Source organism: Labrus bergylta, chromosome 21 (genome assembly GCF_963930695.1).
Source record: "Labrus bergylta chromosome 21, fLabBer1.1, whole genome shotgun sequence".
Classification (NCBI taxonomy): Eukaryota; Metazoa; Chordata; class Actinopteri; order Labriformes; family Labridae; genus Labrus; species Labrus bergylta.
Genome location: NC_089215.1, coordinates 7,710,461 through 7,728,231, shown reverse-complemented (window position 1 = coordinate 7,728,231; position 17,771 = coordinate 7,710,461). Strand labels below are relative to the sequence as shown.

General features: G+C 42.2%; 1 protein-coding gene across 7 annotated transcripts in view; it reads right to left on the bottom strand.

Annotated features, from left to right (window-relative positions):
- ctbp2l (C-terminal binding protein 2, like) overlaps positions 1 to 17,771 on the bottom strand; it is a 103,509-nt gene that overhangs the window by 29,338 nt on the left and 56,400 nt on the right. The window contains exon 1 of one of the 7 annotated variants that reach the window (XM_065949936.1): positions 16,037 to 16,135. The exons of 5 other annotated variants lie outside the window; for them this stretch is intronic. In XM_065949936.1, coding sequence (XP_065806008.1) covers positions 16,037 to 16,076 — 40 coding nt within the window. In that variant the 5' untranslated portion in view covers positions 16,077 to 16,135. Of the gene's footprint in view, positions 1 to 360; positions 1,136 to 16,036; positions 16,136 to 17,771 lie in introns of those variants that run through there. One more of the 7 variants, XM_065949937.1, reaches the window with a different exon arrangement.

The window sequence follows — 17,771 nt, the reverse complement described above, 5'->3', positions numbered from 1 at the left end:
TTTTATTCTCCGGCGTTGCCCCCGAGCGGTGGAGTGCGCTCAGATCCGAAAATACGCAGAGGAAGTACAAAAGCACGGAGCCAAGTGCAGCAGCAGCAGCAGCAGCAGCAGCAGCAGCAGCAGCACAGGACAGGCAGACCACCAAAATGACAACACCACTGGACCACTAGCCCCAACCTTAGCGGCCACACAACACACACAGACACCCACCCACACACACACACACACACACACTCACCTCCCCCTCTACATATCCCGATCCACCTACCTCCCACCCTCCCTCCCTCCCTCCCTCCCTCCCTCCCACATGCCAGACTTTATTAGACATCCAGAAAAGAAAACAGGAAACATGCTGCTTGCCTGGAAAATGTTGCCTCCACATTCTTCAGCTTAAAATCTACACATCGCAGCAAAAACACAACGATGATTGAGGCAAGCAGAGAGGGGGGAAAAATTTGGGAAAAAAAAGAAGTGTAAGACCCTCCACAATAATCCAAGGAGGGTACCCCCCCCTTTCTCTTTTCTTCTCCTCCTTCACTTCTTCCTTCGACCCCCCTCCCCCCTCCCCCAGAGTTGCTCCTCTTGGTCTGGCCCTGTTGGGTTGGCCCTGTTTTTCTTTTTTTTTTTTTTTAGCGAAGCGAGCTCTCACTAAGCTCCCGGCTGCATCATGTTCAGTCCATGCCTTTGAGGGCTGCGAGAAAAGCACCATACACTCCTGGCGTCCTTCTGTGCACACAGACACACGAAGCGGCGTGCAGGCTGGTGATCGGATGGTAGCGGGGTTGGAGGAGGCAAAGGGAGGGGGTGACGCTTTTGTCCTTCTTTTTTAGAAAAAAAAAAAATCCCCAAGGAAAAAAAAAAAAAAGGCTGCGATGGCTGGAAACTCTCTCTGCTGCTTCCTCTGCTGTCAGCTGCGCAACATCTACTCACACGTCCCTCTCTCTTGCTCTTTCTCCTGCCTTTGTCTTTGCTGCTAATAAACCAGGAGGGGCAGGAAAAAAAGATCTTGCTGCAGGAAAAAAAATCCTGTCTAAATCAAAAGTGTCAGCTCGAACATGCAGCGCTGAGCTCTCTGAGCTCGCACAATTTACTCCCCGGCTGCGATCACTTCATAGGATCCGCACACATAACACACTCGAGCACAATCCCTCCTCCCTTTTTCCCTCCTCCTCCTCCTCCTCCTCCTTCTTCTTCTCCCCTTTTTTATGTTTTATTTCTGATGTGGACTCCACTTTGTTTTAGGAAAGCCTGCCCCCTTTTTTCCCCTTCTCTCTCTTATGAACACACACACACACACACACACACACACACACTCTCTCTTTTGCTTTCGTTTCATTGCAGCTTCACTTCCATCACCCTCATGATCATTTGGTTTCCTCTTCTTTTTTAACTTTCATCTCAACCCCCAAAAAACACATACACACTCAGGGAAAAAAAAAAACTCACCCCACCCTGGCATTTTGCGGGTTACCAGGAAGAGATTGGAATAGTGACACACACACTCACTCACTCTCCCCTCCCTCGCTGTGAATGTTACACACACATGCACGCACTCGGACACACACACACAAACACACACACACATCCAACCAGAAGAACAATGCAACATTCAAGCCGCTCCAGCAATAACATTACAGCTGTAGAGTTGGCTGTTTTTTCGCACCATCAGGGAAGTCATCAGAGCCGAGTGTGTTAAGTTCACAGTTTGGTCCCCGGAGGGAAGAAGAGGGAAGAGTAGTGGGGAGGAGTGAGAGGAGCGAACTGACAGATCGCTCTGCTGAACGACTCCGAGGACGAGCGGCTGAAAACACCACTGTTTAGAATAACAATGTAACCGGAGCCTCCCTGCAATTCTGCAGCACGGCCAGACCATGGCGATGCACAAAAACACACACACGCACACACACACCTAACCGGCTGCATGACAGGTGCGACCAATAGACAAAGAGTCGGCATGGTCACACGCCACAACCGATTATCACTGACAGTAAAGTGGAGAGGGGGGAACAGCCCAGTGTGAGGCCAATTTCCTGCTTTTCTGCAGAAGAGTTGTGTGTATCCACTTTAAGTATGTGTGTTTAGGTGACTATCAGCACTGTTTTTTCTCAGCCCAAACGAGAGGAGACGCGGCATGTCGGCTGAGCCGCCGTCTGCACCAATGACACATCTGAGGGAGTGTGACCATCAAAGGAAGGCAGCAGCCCCCACTTACTGCCAGCCGGCCAGACACACACACACACACACACACATATAGCCACACACACGTATACACACTCTTGATGGAGGGCGGGGATACGCCTGCCCCTCTGATCTTTCTCTCTTCAATAACATAAGAGGATATGCAGGAGTGGGAGGGGGAGCTGATTGACAGCAATATGTTAATATGGAACGTGGCAGATCACAGCTTCGCATCAAACAGAGCGGTCTGTAAGGAGGTGGATGATTTAAAAAGAAAATAAAGAATCAAGGAGGATATACAAAAGAACAACAGAGTTTCTTTAAATGGCCACTGATGACTACCAACCTCTCAGGTCAAAAAGCTCGAATAGTATTGAGCTGCAAGCTGAGAAATTATATCCTACCACTCGTGTATCCTATAAGAATTTTTTTTTTGACTCTCCGTTGTGCGTTTTTTTGACTCTCCAGTTTTTGATAGCTGCATTTGAGTGATTAATGCAATAAATGTGTACATCTATGTTTATCTCTACAGATTTTAAAAAAATCAAAGAAAGATATTGGCCAAAATATCGGTATCAGATTTTATTCTCTCCCTAATTTCAATATCAGTATGGGACCAAAAAATCCCTTATCGGTCAGCCCAAAAGACAGAATTTTTACAACCAATTTAGTTTTATCTTGCAATAAATCTAAACTAAGCAATACAATGTGAAGAAATTATGAATGTTTCAGTGAGAGGAGAGGAGAAAAGAAAAGTTTAGAAAACTTGGAGTGGGAGGGGGGCATTACACTGACACCTGAAAAGGCGTGGCTGCATGTTCATGTTTTTCATCTGAGTAAGAGGACACTGTGTAAAGACAGATGAGTTGATCAAAAGATTTGAGTCCGTTGTGTTGACTCATGATCATTTTTAGACTATTGAGACACAACAACTTAAATTTTACCAGAGTTTAGACGAGGCAAGTTTATTTATAGAGCACATCTCAACAACAAGGCAATTCAAAGTGCCTCACACAAGATTTAGTCGCTGATGTGCTTTAAAGACACAATTTGGAAATGTATGACAGCTGCCAAAATGCAGCTGTTAATTTTGATTTTTTATTAAGAGATGGTGCAATTTTGTGACCTCAAAGAAACAGTAAAAATTAAAAAAAAGACATTATGAGCGCTGGTGCTGCCTGAATTGACACATTCAAACAGAATAGTTTTTCTAAATGGTGTTATGGAAGTTAGTTTGAGATTAAAGGTCAGACATTAACATTTCTATTTAAGAGTGGGCGATGACCTGGAAACAAGATTTTTCATCAAATTAACTTTTGATATAATGATAGATCAAACAAACCAAACTTTCAACTCACATGGCGGGCATTCAAACTTCTCCAGTGCACTCTCTAAATGTTGGTTTGTTTAAACTTTAAAAGAAAGCCAGAGGATTTTTTTTTGTGTGTGATAATACGACAGCTTTAAGTAAACAGAAATACTGCCAAAAGACAAAAAAAAAACAAACAAAAAAAACAAAACACAGCAGTAGCCCCTGAAGTATAGCCACAAGACACTGATTCTTTACATGAATCTGCTTTGTTTTACCAACTTCAGAGTCCTGGGCCGTGTGCATGAAGCTATAGAATTCCTCAGATTTGACCAGTTTTGTTGTGAAACACGAGTGAAGATTTTTTCAAATAAATCTTCAGGAGTGGTTGAATTGATGTCAATACTTGTGCTCATAAAGTTAACAAATATCTAGAGGGTCTTGCTCCCTCAAGAGCTGCTTGTGATCTCTCCTGCAAGGCACCATGGCTGACAATCATTGGCTAATGAGTCCAGAGGATCGCAGGTCTCTTTGGAAAAGGTATGCAGACAGCGAGGATGGGTGTTTCGTGCAGCCGCGGGCCCGGTGTGAACAAACAGCAATACTCCTCTGACTCCAGCAGTTGACGTGCGTGTCGTTACATGTTTGGAGGGGGCGAGTAAACACTAATGAGAACAGATTGGCACAGCAGGTCCCCCACCACCCCACCACCACCACCCTACACACACAAACACACACTTCCTTTTTCAGATGTACAGCAGCCAGACCCGGGTGTAAACCAGCACTGAAGGCTACATCTGTTCTCCCCTCAGCAAAGCCACGACAACACCTCAGAGCATGAACACACACATTTATTACAGCGAAACCTGATGCATGAAATACTTAAAGATCACTGTTGTAGTTATCTATCTTATCTATTTGTACTATTTCATTGTTCTTTTGAAGAAACACAAAGTTCATGTTTGTTTTTTCTCTAGTTTTTTACACATTATAACATGACAATATTCTGTCCAGCCTTTTCTTTTTTGTACTTGTACCCACAAGGACAGGTTTATAAAATATAAATCCATCCTGGTTGGGTGTTTTTTTTTTTTTAAGCACAGCTAAAATGAAGCATGATGATCCTTGACACCATTTCAGCTCCATGTTTACAGGCAATAAACCCACAGTTAATTTTTTCCTTTGAGGCATTTTTTTATTTTCTTTCAGATGCCTAAAAACACAATTTTCTTATTTTAAATCCAAAGAATGTTTCACATTTTCTCTCCGGCTGCCTGACTTTTTTTTTTACAGCTCTGACCTTTAGCACAGTGAGACATCAAGAGCAGGCGGTCACGCTCTAGAAGACCCGACAAATGGCCCCCAAACCTCCACACAGCCCTTGTGGATTTAGCGTTGAGAGGTAGCCCTCTTCTTTAACCGGCCTAATTATACTGTAAGCGCCCTTTTCCTGTAAGTGCTGGAACTGTGCTGCTGAGAGGATGCTGGATGTAGAGGCTTGTTAAATCCCCCTAAAGCACTTAAATGGATTTTAAGAAAGCGAATGGTGGAGTGAGCCAAACCTGCCGTTAGGAGACGAGGCTTCAGCTGACCACATTAAGACCAGAGGTTCAGGGGTCCGTTTCAGATGCTCAACTCGAGCCAGCAGAGGAGGTTCAGCTCAGGAGCAAAATGGACCCCGGAGAATACCCCTACTAGCTTCTATAGACGAGTTTTAATGCTAAAAAATTTTTCCATTCTTGACTTCTTTCTTGCGGTGCATTAGGATCATTTCAACTTCTTGAAGTTTTAGCTTGTTATTTATATGTACTGTCTTATATGCTAACTTTCTGAGTAAAGATGATGTTTAGTCAAATTACAGAACATTTTTTTTACACATACTATATCCTCATCCTCATATATCTCACTTTCAAGAATTTCCATTTGAGCTAATTCCTAACCAAGAAATAGTTCCCATGTTTTCTGTCAAATTTAACTCCTTTAAACAATTTAAATTTCCACATACAGTTCAATATTCGAGCTGAAACATGACTCTATGAGTAAGGTAAGTAGACACACAGAAGCCCCATGCACACACGAGGTCGGGTTGTGTTGCAAAAAGGACGCTGCAGAAGTCACAAGCCCTTTCCCGACTGCTTTTTGCGCCTAAGTGCCGCAAGATTGAAGGCAAAACATCACAGAGGGGTAAAATATCGCGGCTTGAAACAGCAGTCTGAATAAGGCTACAGTGTTATGTCTACAACACAGTTTTTGCTTTTGTATCAATGTTGTGTCTAATCAGACTTATCAAAGTAGTAACGAAAAGTGTTTAGAAGAAGATACTGGCAATCAGAAAAGTGTATGAAACACTTTCACTACATGCACAAAGATCCCACCCTGGTTTCACATTGGAGCCATGATATAAACACCACAATGCATTTGAGCAGATCTTAGCACAGTTGGACTTAGCACAACTACACCAAGGCCATTTAGAGTCCTTTAGGTCCTGTTGCCTTTACAATTACCGTTTTGAAGCTGTTTGTTCTTTGGTATAAATAAGTATCTTACCTTACAAGGCTTAATTAATCTAAACAGCGAAAGTAGTCAGATATGCTCTGCAAACTGGGATAAGTGAAATTGAGAGTTTGTTGCAATAAGCCAGAAAATGACTAAGAGTCAAACTAAGACTTGTAAGGAAGCATGTTGCCTTCTTGATATTTTGTCAGTTATGACCTTTCTTCAGTTCTTCATCTTGTTGCGTTTGTTAACACAACTCACCATTGATTGGAGAGTTACTTTGTGGTTCACTAACTTTTTTTTATTAAAGTTCAACCAGGAATGAAATCTTCTGCAGCTTTACCAAAACGTCAACTTACTCTGAGTGAATCAAGTTGAACTCCCACAAAGTTCTTTACTGGGCAAGGCTTCCTTAGAGGCAAGATACATCTGTCCCCGTTTCATATCTTGTGCACGTTGATGAATAATGCAAAATTATCTCAACCAAAGGTCATTTTTGTTAGCTCAACAAGTTAGTTTAAAAGCATACATCTCTAAAGAGAAAAAGCTGAGACTGCATCCAACAACAAATAACAGACGAGTGGCTCCTGTGAACATAAATAAATGCTGATAACAGTGTTTACACTTTTTCTTGATAAATGCATTCCCTGAGATCCCCTTTTGTCCTTGAGGCTCAATGACACTTCTTTTGAGAGATTTCAAGGAAAGGTCGCCGATATTAAGCTGGTGGATACCCTTAGTGAGAGAAGGGTTGGAGAAAATAGGAAATGAGAGCAGTGGTAGTGTAGTATTTGGTGACGCAAGTCTGATTTCCCCATTGTGACTATTTATTTAGGAGGCCCAGGTTTATCCACTGAGAGGCACCTGCCATGGCAGCAGCAGCCAGGGTAAATAACCCCCCCCAGGCTTGTATGTAGAAACACACACATGCACACAAGAGCCCCCACCCCCTCAGCAGTGGTCCAGATAACAACCCTGAGTCAACACTGGCTCTCTGCTTTTGTTTTCTCTGCCTCCCCTCCTCTGTTTCCCTCCCACGTTCCAATCCCTGCAGAATCACAGGGACCATGGCTGAAAAGATGTAGGGATGAGGGACGGAGAGATAGTGAAAGAGGAAGAAAAAGAGAGAGAAAGAGGAGGGATACATTACAGAATGGGAATGCAAATTAGAGTATTTTATTTAGGGGGAGCCATGGAGTGTGAGCAGGCTTTATTTTCTAGGCAGGAACAGCCCCCCTGTGGCCTCTGGACCAGTTGCAGCAACAGTGAAAGAGAAGCAAAACATTCTCAATCTGCTCTTTTACTCAGGGAGGAATTAAAGAAGAAATATAACAACTGCAGAAAAAAAACACAGCTCTTGGAGACTGGTGCAGTCATAAAATAAAATGATATTTTGCTATATATGCTTGTTTGACACCATCACTGCACCATTCTTTCTTCACTCCCTCCCCCTGTAAAGTTGCTGTAATATGGGCACAAATCACAGCCTGACCAAACACACCGACGCCACCTCCCCCATCTGGAAAAACAGAGCGTGTGCATGAGGGAAAGGGATGAGGACTGAGGAAGCGGCCTGAGCCAGCTGCAGGTGGTCTCCAGATGTGGGGACTCTGGGGACAGGCCACTCTGGCGCTGTTAAGGGGCGACTCAGATCTCCCTTCTTCCCCTCTTTTTTTCCTTCCATCGCTCCTCCTCCTCCCTCGGTGACAGGAGCCATCTGGCCTGGCAGAGAGAGCGGAGGAACAGCAGAGAGTCCCACCCACCCGAGTGTCGCCCCTGCGTACCACTCAGCAGAGTGCACGGGTAAATAAAATGAATGCACACACATTTACACCCGCCGAACACACATACACACACACACTCGGAAAGCTGTCACATGGCTATTAACCCATAGAAGCTGTAGCCCAGCTGTGCTCCATTACAATAAATACAGCAGGGTCACGAGGTCTTGTCAGCGAGGAGTCAGCCATCGGATACAATGAGGTGTCTACTTACAGCCTTTTAAAGCTCACTTTGCTGAAGAGTTACAACCATCTTCATCATCATAACCCGACCCCCTTCCCCCCCCCAATCCCACAAAACCTCCTCTTGATTGTCTCCTACACCCTATGGAAACAAACTCCCAACCACTTACTTATCCACCACCCTACACATAGGCAGATGATATTTCACCCTTCGTCTGAGAGAGAGGACCTTTTCCCCATCACTCACCATAACCCCTCAGTCTCTCTGTAACTGGAGTTTGTAATGTGTTCACAAAATACGACACCTGTAACACCTAAAACCTGTGACGAGGATAGAGATGCATTGACCTAAAGCTTGAGTGCAACCTAAAGTAGAGTAGTTTCTTATCTATACCAGAACTGTACTGGTATCTGTGCTAGAATCAGTACCAATACCAGTATCGGAATCAATACATGTATAAATATCAGTACAGGTATTAGCGCCAATATTGAAAAAGTACCAGTATGGGTATATGTGCCAGGATTGGTACCAATATCAGTATCAATATCAGTACCTGTATGGGTATTAGTGCCAATATTGCATCACTAACAATAGTAGTATTATCCATTTTACAGTCTAAAACACTGTATCTGCTTTTTGTGAGCATGCCAGTGAATCTTATCATAGCAAATAAGCCAGAATGTCTTCTTTAATTACACTGTTAAAGGAGAGGTACCCTATCTCACCTGAGTCTGTAGGTATCAGGATCAATCATTGAAAGGATAAACCGGTACCGGAACATGTCTAAACTGTATATTTTTGTGATTCTGCTAAAGTGGAATTACCTGCAAGTAACACAATGTTCTCAAATGAGCGGAAAAACCCTGCGTAATTCAGTACCTTATACAGTAACTGTTTCCTGGAAGACAAATATGTTGACTTGTTTTATTCAAGGAAAACAAAAAGAGCTTACCCCCTCTCCAATTGTCAGTCATTACGACTATGTTAAGAATACTTTTGTAGAAGGTTAGCAAGTTAAATCCTGTGGCTGCTTCCTGTAGGCACATTCGCTCTTTGCACGGATTGGAAATACTCTTAAAAGGATTCCTGAGTAATTGTCTACGCTGCAGTAGAAATTGGGAATGAGGGAAAATGGACTGTGAACACTGAAAGGGTAGTAGGAACATAATGGGCAATGGGGGCGACTGGGGGTTAATGCAGCACTGTTCTCTTGGATATTATTGAGCGAATAAAACACACCATGTCCTATTAGCATGTACAACATGTGTAACAGGAGAAAGGATTGCCCCTTGAGTAGTTTTTAAGCATTTTATTTATTCAATATTTTAGCATTTGCTCTCTGGTATAACTGAGGCTCTTCTAAGTCTTTGTCCTCAAGGGAAACTTTGTCAGTTAGCTCGATAGACAAATAAAGACGCTAAATGTGACAAAAATGTCCTAAAGACATAATAAAACAACAACACAGCTCTGAAGCTTGAAGGTTTTTTCTACTTATTCTCTTTGCTGGTTTTATATGTTTTCACATGGGAGACGTTCTGAGAGTCCCCGCTGTGTTTGCTGGCTGCTGAGACGAGTGAATGGCACCCAGTAGCATTGATTTGCAGCGCGGGCCGCAGATCAAACCGCAGGACAAAAGACTAGGCATGAGGACAATGAAGGAACACAGTGGGCCGCGAGGGAAACGAATGACAACCGGTCGATCGGGACGACCACAAACAACTACAGTCGCACTCGTTCCAGGAAGGAACAAGCGTCACAACATGCGGCGAGGGATGGCGTCTATCGGAGAAAAAAATGTCCACAGGAACACAGGTTACTTTTCATTTTTATTCTTTTCATCTTTCCTCTTCCTCAATCTTCTACCTCTTCAACCTGCCCCCCCCCCCCCTCCCCAACATCTCCTCCTTGGCTACAGACCATGAAGAAAGTAAATATGTGAGCGAGGTAAAGCAATCGGTTAACCTTTGAAATACCCTGGCAATGAGATCCGCTGCTCTTTACTCTTTTCAACTGCACTAAAAAAAAAAAAGAGAAAAAAAACCCACACACACAAGGTTGGCCACCACTTCAGAGGGGATATTCAATATCCATGAGCTTTTTCATTTCACACTGATGAATAATTCAGGGTGACCTGCCCACCACAGAGAGAGAGAGAGAGAGGAAGAAAGAAAGAAAGGGGGGGGGGGGGGGTGGGACACAAAAAAAGAAGGACCAGGGAGGTGTGCAGAGGTAGTTGTCTGTTTTAGTGGATGCAGCTGTTGCTGTTAGACGCTCACAAAACCAATCTCCTCCCCAGCTGCCATGGAGAGCAGAATAATACGCAGCAGAACTGACGACGGATAATTGGGGGAGATTATATCAAAGTGTTGCCATTCTTACAGATAGCGAGCGGCGAGCGCTATCGTTGCTATCCTGTAAACAAAACAGACCAGGATAGGGAGCCCAGTAGAATAAAGATGACAACGCGATCCCCAGAAACAGTCGGAAGACCTAGCTATTCATGCTTTGCGGGCAGGGAAAAAATTGACCGCAGCAAAATACTAATCAGTCAAACTAATGGGACATTCAAAAGCTCCCTGAAGTGATGAACAACAAAAAAATACCAAAAACTTCAACTTATGTAATTCTACAAAAATCTTAAAAGGCTCTTTAAAATCCCAATGAAATCAGTTTGTGTTTTTCCCATCATATGTGTCTTAAATAGAAAATCAGTATCTTCCTAAACATAGACAAAAAAAAAGTTGTCTTCTACTTTTTTTGGTTTTATGCAGGAAATAAAAAAAATTGATGAAGACTCAGTTTGAACTTTTGAGTTTACAGCATTCTTGCATCTTATTTCAGGACCTACAAGCTAGCTAGCAGCTTTTGGTCACAACCAGGGTGGCCATCGGGAGGTTCGGTAGGACTCCAGAACGGCCGACCCATTCCAAGCTGATCCGGCCGGGGGTCAAAGAGTTTCTATGTTTAAGCCTTTGATGTGAGTAGCTGCTGTACGGAGCCAGTATGGCCTAGCAGCATAGAGCGGAACGCTGCCTGTGAGACTGGGCCAAATACTATTTAATATTGAGGAGGGAGGGGGGGAGGGGGGGGTACAAGCCTACTGAGACCCCTCACAATTTGGACTGATCCTCGTTTGTATCTGACATCTGATTGGCTCATGCAGGATCTTCATGACAGAAAATGAAAGCGTTTGCAGGCGTCAAGTCGTGAAACTTAGAGCAAAAGTTGTGACACAAGATACAGCTAAATGTGCAAAATTTACCGATATTTTCTGCGGTGGAGGGTCCAAAGTATCTGTGGCCATGAGACAGGCTGCTGCTGATGAGGCTGGGCGAGCAGCAGGTACACGACAGGTGGGCATATTGTGTGCATTCCCGGCGTCAGAAGTAACAGATATACTCTGAATTGTTCAATATGTCTATGGAAAAAATAAATTAATACATAAGCTTATTAACTGATGTTACGAGATAGCACCGGCTACATGAACCTTACTGTTAACACTGAATCAGTCCAAATGTATTCATTATGACCCCCAGCAACTTGATAGCTGTATGAGAAAACAGGAGGTATGGTCACTGTATGTGTGGACTGTGGAGTGGTGCTGAAACTGCACAAATGTACTTAAAGGTGCACTGTGGATTTGTGTTACAGAACTGTGAAAGTTGGAGAAATGTTCAGATTCTGTAGTATATGTTTATAACTCTCTACACAAACTGTCCTCAGAGGAAAACTTGGTCCCTGGAACACTGTTTGAAGATCAAATGCTACACAAGAAGTTATGGTGGTGGGCCTGCAACAGTGAAACTGTAACTCTCCTGGACCCTGTTTTTCATTTGAATAAAGTTTGTGTATTTAGATCAGAAAATATAGCATAGAATTATTTCACTTTTCCAACTTCACCACCAAATCTACATAGTGCATCGGTGAATTTCATGAAATGCTAGTTTCCATGGTAATAACCAAATATAGCATGCAACTGAAAAATGAGGGCCTCTCAATCTTAAAGTCTGAAGGGCTGAATTTCTGTCCCAGTACATGCCAATCAATATCTGCTACAAATCCCTCCCTACTTTGCTGCTTAACTAAACCCAATAAAACCTTTACTCCAATTTTCCTTTGACGGAAACTTTCAGTATTGGAAGAACCTAGTTTTTTTTAGTGAAATGATATTCATACCATATTTACAGATAATAATAAAACATATATTTCCTGACACAACACATAAAAAACACATAATCAAAACAATATTAATTAATCTGATCAAAAAGCGGATTGGGCTGTTGAAAGCTACAAAAATGTTTTGCTCCACTATAAGCACAGCAGCAGCACAATAAACAAGAGAAAGACTAAGACTTCAGGCCCATTTTCGGACCAAGGATGACACTTCTGACCCGGTGCAGAGGTCAGCTGCTACTACAGTGCAAACACACGCGCGCGCGCACACACACACACACACACACATACACATACACACACACACACAAACGCACACACACTGAAACACTCAAGCTGTCACAAGCAGGAGGAGACCAGCTGTTCCTCATTCGCTCGAAGGCTCTGTTCCCTCTGTGGGTTGGCTGGCTTTGCAGAACCATTAATCCCTCTATGAACATAACCAATGGTTTGGAAAGATCAACCATGAGAAAGCAGTGAGGGAGGGGGGAAGAGGGGGACGGGCTCCGAAACACTTTTTTCTTTTACTTGTTTTTTTTTCCTCCCTGAGAATAAAAACAACAACTGCAGTGGAAAAACAGATTTTCTTGGCCATATTTCCCCTGAGACACAAACAATACAGAGGCTGAGTGGAGATGGAGCAGCAGATAGTTCATGTAACATTTACCAGGTTCTCTGGAAACTGGAGACACATGACAGAAGAGCTGCGCACAGATAAGCATGAATAGCATCGTGATCGCAGGTTTATACAGTAGAGTATACAGTTTGCACTTGCACTCCAGAACATCAGATTTAAAATCAAGCAATAAACATGAGGTTAACTGCTTGTCTTAACTTTAAATGTGAGGGGGTGAGTGGTGTTCAGATCATAGTGCTCTATACTTGTCTCCAAATTGTAAAGGCAATCATGGAAAAACAATATTTTTAAGGTTAAGAAAATGAAAATTCAAGATATTCCTATGATCATATTCCAACTGATTCATTGTATTTAATAAGCCAAGACAAAAAGCCAATAAACAAGTGTTCTACTTAAATGTGTGGGTAAAGGCAATAAAGTCATTTTTGGCAAAAAAAATCTTTACAATTAAATTAAAGCTGCCGTAAGGAACTTTTGGGTTGTGCTGACTTAGCAACCCTTGTGGACAATTTATGCTTTTGATGATTCTGTTCTTTTCATGTGTTTAGTTGTATTTTCTGACAAAAAAAAAAAATCTCTGCCTTTCTTTATTTCTTTTATTTTTAAAAGTCCAACAATCAAATCGCAATCAATATTTTTAGACATGGGCTGTTTCGCCAGCATGCTGTTAATCACCTTCTCTCACACCTACCCGCCGTGGCTGGGATGACAGGCATGTCAAATTCTGATATAAAAATGATCAATCTTCTCTCAGATGGTCGGATTTGCTTTCATCGGCCATAAAAAGGCATCAGTATTAATTTCTGTATTTTTTCAGCTGAGCTTTCAGAAATAATTCCTACAACGTCCATCTGTTGGTCGGAAACAATCAAATTAAAGCTTTAAAGCTAAAGTCGAAGCTTCAACATCACGGTTTAATTTCAATCTCAACATACCTGGTACCAACTGGGTATATAGAGCATCACATAATTCAAAAGTGATGTTAGACATTGAACAAGAAAAAAGTTATATTTGACTCCAACAGCACACAGCTACTTTCCATGTAATAACCCCTGACCGATGTCATGTGATCTAAAAAAAAATGACAACCTCTGACTGTCTCCACTCATTCATATCAGAGGGATTATACAGGATGACACACACTCCCACTGACACGTGATGCCAGAATAGTAGCCTCCACACACACACACACACACACACACACACACACACACACACACACACACACACACACATACAGATCCATGCGGGCACTCTTAAAGGCACAAACACACAGATGGCTAGTAGGATTTCACTCCTTTAAATCTCAGCCTATTCCTAGACAGGTAACATAAGCCGTTAGCCCTCCACTATTAGAGCCTTTAACTCATTAATGCATCAATAACAAACAAGAAAAAAGACAGGATCGACATGCAGCGCAGTCAGGAAGTAATATGACAGCAAGGCATTTTTGTTATATCTACTCCAGGAGATCGGAGATAAGATCAAACAACGATCATGACATTAAGTAAAACTTTAAATTTTTATGTTATAGAGTTTATATTCATTCATAAGATTAACCCATTAAGATATGTAGAATTTATATATGCTTACCCAATTTAAGATGAGATAAGTCAGCCATGAGAAATTAAAAAAGCCCTTACATTTGGAGTGTTTTCATCTTTCTTTCTTTTTTACTTTGTGATGAGTCTAAAGTAAAAGTGTTGTCCATCACCCAGCCACTGTTTTTTTGTTTGCTGTCTGCTGGTTGCAATTAAACAAAGCAGAGGAACCTAGGACAAGATCACTTTACAGAGAATTACATGTAAATAATAAATGCTCATCGAAGTTCAAAGTACAGAAAAGGACAAACAGTCAAAATTGTGAGCAAGTAACCTGTTTACACCTCTGTTAAATAAAGATTCAAAAGTCAAACCTGCAGTTACAGCTTACCTCTATAGGGGCCGCCGAAGAGAACAACACCAAGATCTTCAAGATTGCTGCTTTAGCATACATTGATAGTCTACGTAATTGATATTGAAATAGCAAAGCAAAGCAATGGCAAAAACTGATTTCTGAAATCTATGACCCACTGACAGTCTGCAGATAAATTAAACTTTTGCTAATCAGGGTTAATGTTTTGCCTTCTCTTTGGTGTTGTGAAAATAAAGCTAATGTTCAGTTTGCCTTAGTACCGATTTAGGTTGGAATCTGGACTCTTTCCCCATAAAAACTCTAGGTTGTGTCGTAAGCTTAAGAGCATTGTCTTATCACTTTCCTCATACTTTCTGTCTGCACTATATCTGCACTGTAAATAGTGCTAGTCAAAGGAAGAAAGAGACGGATAGAGGAAACTTAAGGTCATGTCCCCATGTCCTGCTGTCACATCCAGCCGGCCTGTGATGAAGACAAACACTTCCTGCTGCTGAGAGAGGGACATCTGTGACAGAGTGGTGGGGGTGCAGCAGCATTGTGCATTGTGTGTTGTACACAAACCTATGTCCATATATCACAAGACACAACAAGTTTCAAGCTCTTCATTTTGTGCAAATAAGGATTATACAAGGAAAAAATCAAAGTGGTTGCAAAGGGAAAAACAGATCTTTAGATATACACACACAAAAAAGACACACAGTGTCCTAACACAACGTGCAAGGCCTCACTAACACAAAGGGAATGTTTTCTTCCAGAATAGCTCGTGAAAACAAGCAGACGTGCACCCTGAAATCATTGTCAGACACCTGAACAAAGCAGTTTAGCCAAGGACAGCTGAGAGCACATTAGGCATGCTTCCTCATGGATGTCCTTCCAAATACAAATACAGGCAGGGAAATTAAAATCCCATTCAGGCCCCCACGGGAGCAATGCACTTGAAGGTTACATAACTGTCAGCCGCAACACTGATGGCTTCCTGTCAGAAAGGGGGTGAAAGGGTCTGCCAGGAATGAGTGGATACAATCAGGGAAAGCAGACTTATACAGGTGAACAACTCAACTGACATTTCCAATATGGCTACTAGGGAGCTGTTGCCAAGTTCTTGTCACTCTCCTTCTTTCCTGTAAGCCCTGCCCCCAACACTTCATCTCCTAATTCTGCAGCCCAGAAAAGCACAGCTGAAGATGTTCCCTGGATTATCTCCAAGGAAGACACATGCTGGTATTTGTGGACAACATGCAAGCGTCCACCTTGGTCAATCAAATGAGCACGCACACAAACAGGGAATCTAACCAATCACACCTCTAGCTATAGCGGGGGTTGGCTATTCTGCCTCACGTGACACTGAAGTTAGGTTTACCCACCTGTGCTGCTCTGTGGGATGCCACTGACGGACAACTCCATGGCCAATGCGAGTGCTGCACGGCGCTCTCCCTACTTTGAGTGGAAGAGGACTGTTGCAACTAAGCTCGACTCGACCATTTAATGCCATTATTAACACTACTTATGGCTTTAGCCAACCAAGACAGCTCCCAGCAGAGAGGACTTCACGTACAGGGCCCTCCCACATGCACCTTTGAAATAAATATTCAAGGAGTCACTGATTCACCGCTGCTTACATCTTTGCTTTCAAAAATCTACTTGGAGAATAAATACGATTTTGACTACATGGAAATGTGGATGCCTCAGTCAGACGCTGTGTGTAAATTTACACTTTGATGTAAGACGATAAGAGAAGGCTCGCTTTTATGTTGGAAGAACAACCGATTTATTCAGTAGGTGCAAAAGGAATGATATGTCAACTTTTCATCAATATGCATGTCTGAACATAAAAAAGCATGCATGTAATAGGAGCGGCTCTTCACTGATGTGCTCGAGCCTTTGCACAAAAATGAGAAGCAATCTCTCGAGATGTGCAGAGAGAGAGAGAGAGAGAGAGAGAGAGAGAGAGAGCGAAAGAGACTTAGAGTAATGTTTTCATTAAGTGCTCCGCAACATTTTTTTTTTCACTCAATTTCTTTCAGCTCAAAACTGAAAATGGCTGTGCAAAAAAAAAAAGGTAACAAGTGCCCAAAATAAATGTGCAACGCTGCATGCTTCATTCTTTCCCTTTCCTTAAATGTGTAGATTATCTTTCTCTGATTACCAACGAAGCCTAGGTTGCCTAGCAACACACAATTAAGAAGTATGCTTTCCGATCAGCAGCGAGGGCCATTATCAGATGAAGTTACTGAAGCAACAAATGTCAGCTACATGCAAATGAGTTTGTTGTGCTAAAAGTGTACACCCTGCCTCCCCCCACATGCTCCTTCCCCTGCCCTGGATCTCGTACTTCGCTTCGTATTTCCTTGACAACACATAGAGGGAAGCCACTTCGCAAGAGTCATTACTCTATAACAAGTGCAGCAGCCCATGGACCCATTAGAGAGGCAGACAAGACATAGGGTTATACAGCTTAAAGCAAGTTTAAAAGATTTAATTCTTCCCTAAGCTCATCAACTCTCATCAACAGGGAAATATATCAACTTATTAAGGGTAGAACCAAGGACTTTATGTATTTAAATAAACTGAGAGGATGTCTTGCTAAAAAGTTCCCTCACGAGGCACACTGAACAAGAAAATAATCTACCACACTATTTGTATTAGCCTCATATAAAACAAACAAGTTCCACAAACAAATATGTGTCCTATGAGGCCACTGAAGATGAGCCATAAACCGGGTAAGAAAGTTGAAATTCCACCAAGCAAACCAACAAAACTGAAGTAATATCTAGCATTATTGCATTCAGAACGGTTATAACGTTTTTTAAGAAAACATTTCTATCATTCATTTCATTGTTTTCAAATGTACATCTTTTCTTAAGAAGTGAACAGCAATAAAAAATAAATAAATAAACGACATTTAAGCAACAAGAGAACGCAACCTGAATTTCATAGTGACAACAGGGTGTCTATAAAAAGCAGCTACCTATTACGGTCTTCACAAACAAACATCCAATTAGCGTAATTGGATTCGATGCAGTTAAGCCCCTAATTAGGAGAGAGTACAGTGTAAAATAGAATGACAGCCACTCTGAATCAAGTAAATAACTTTTAGTT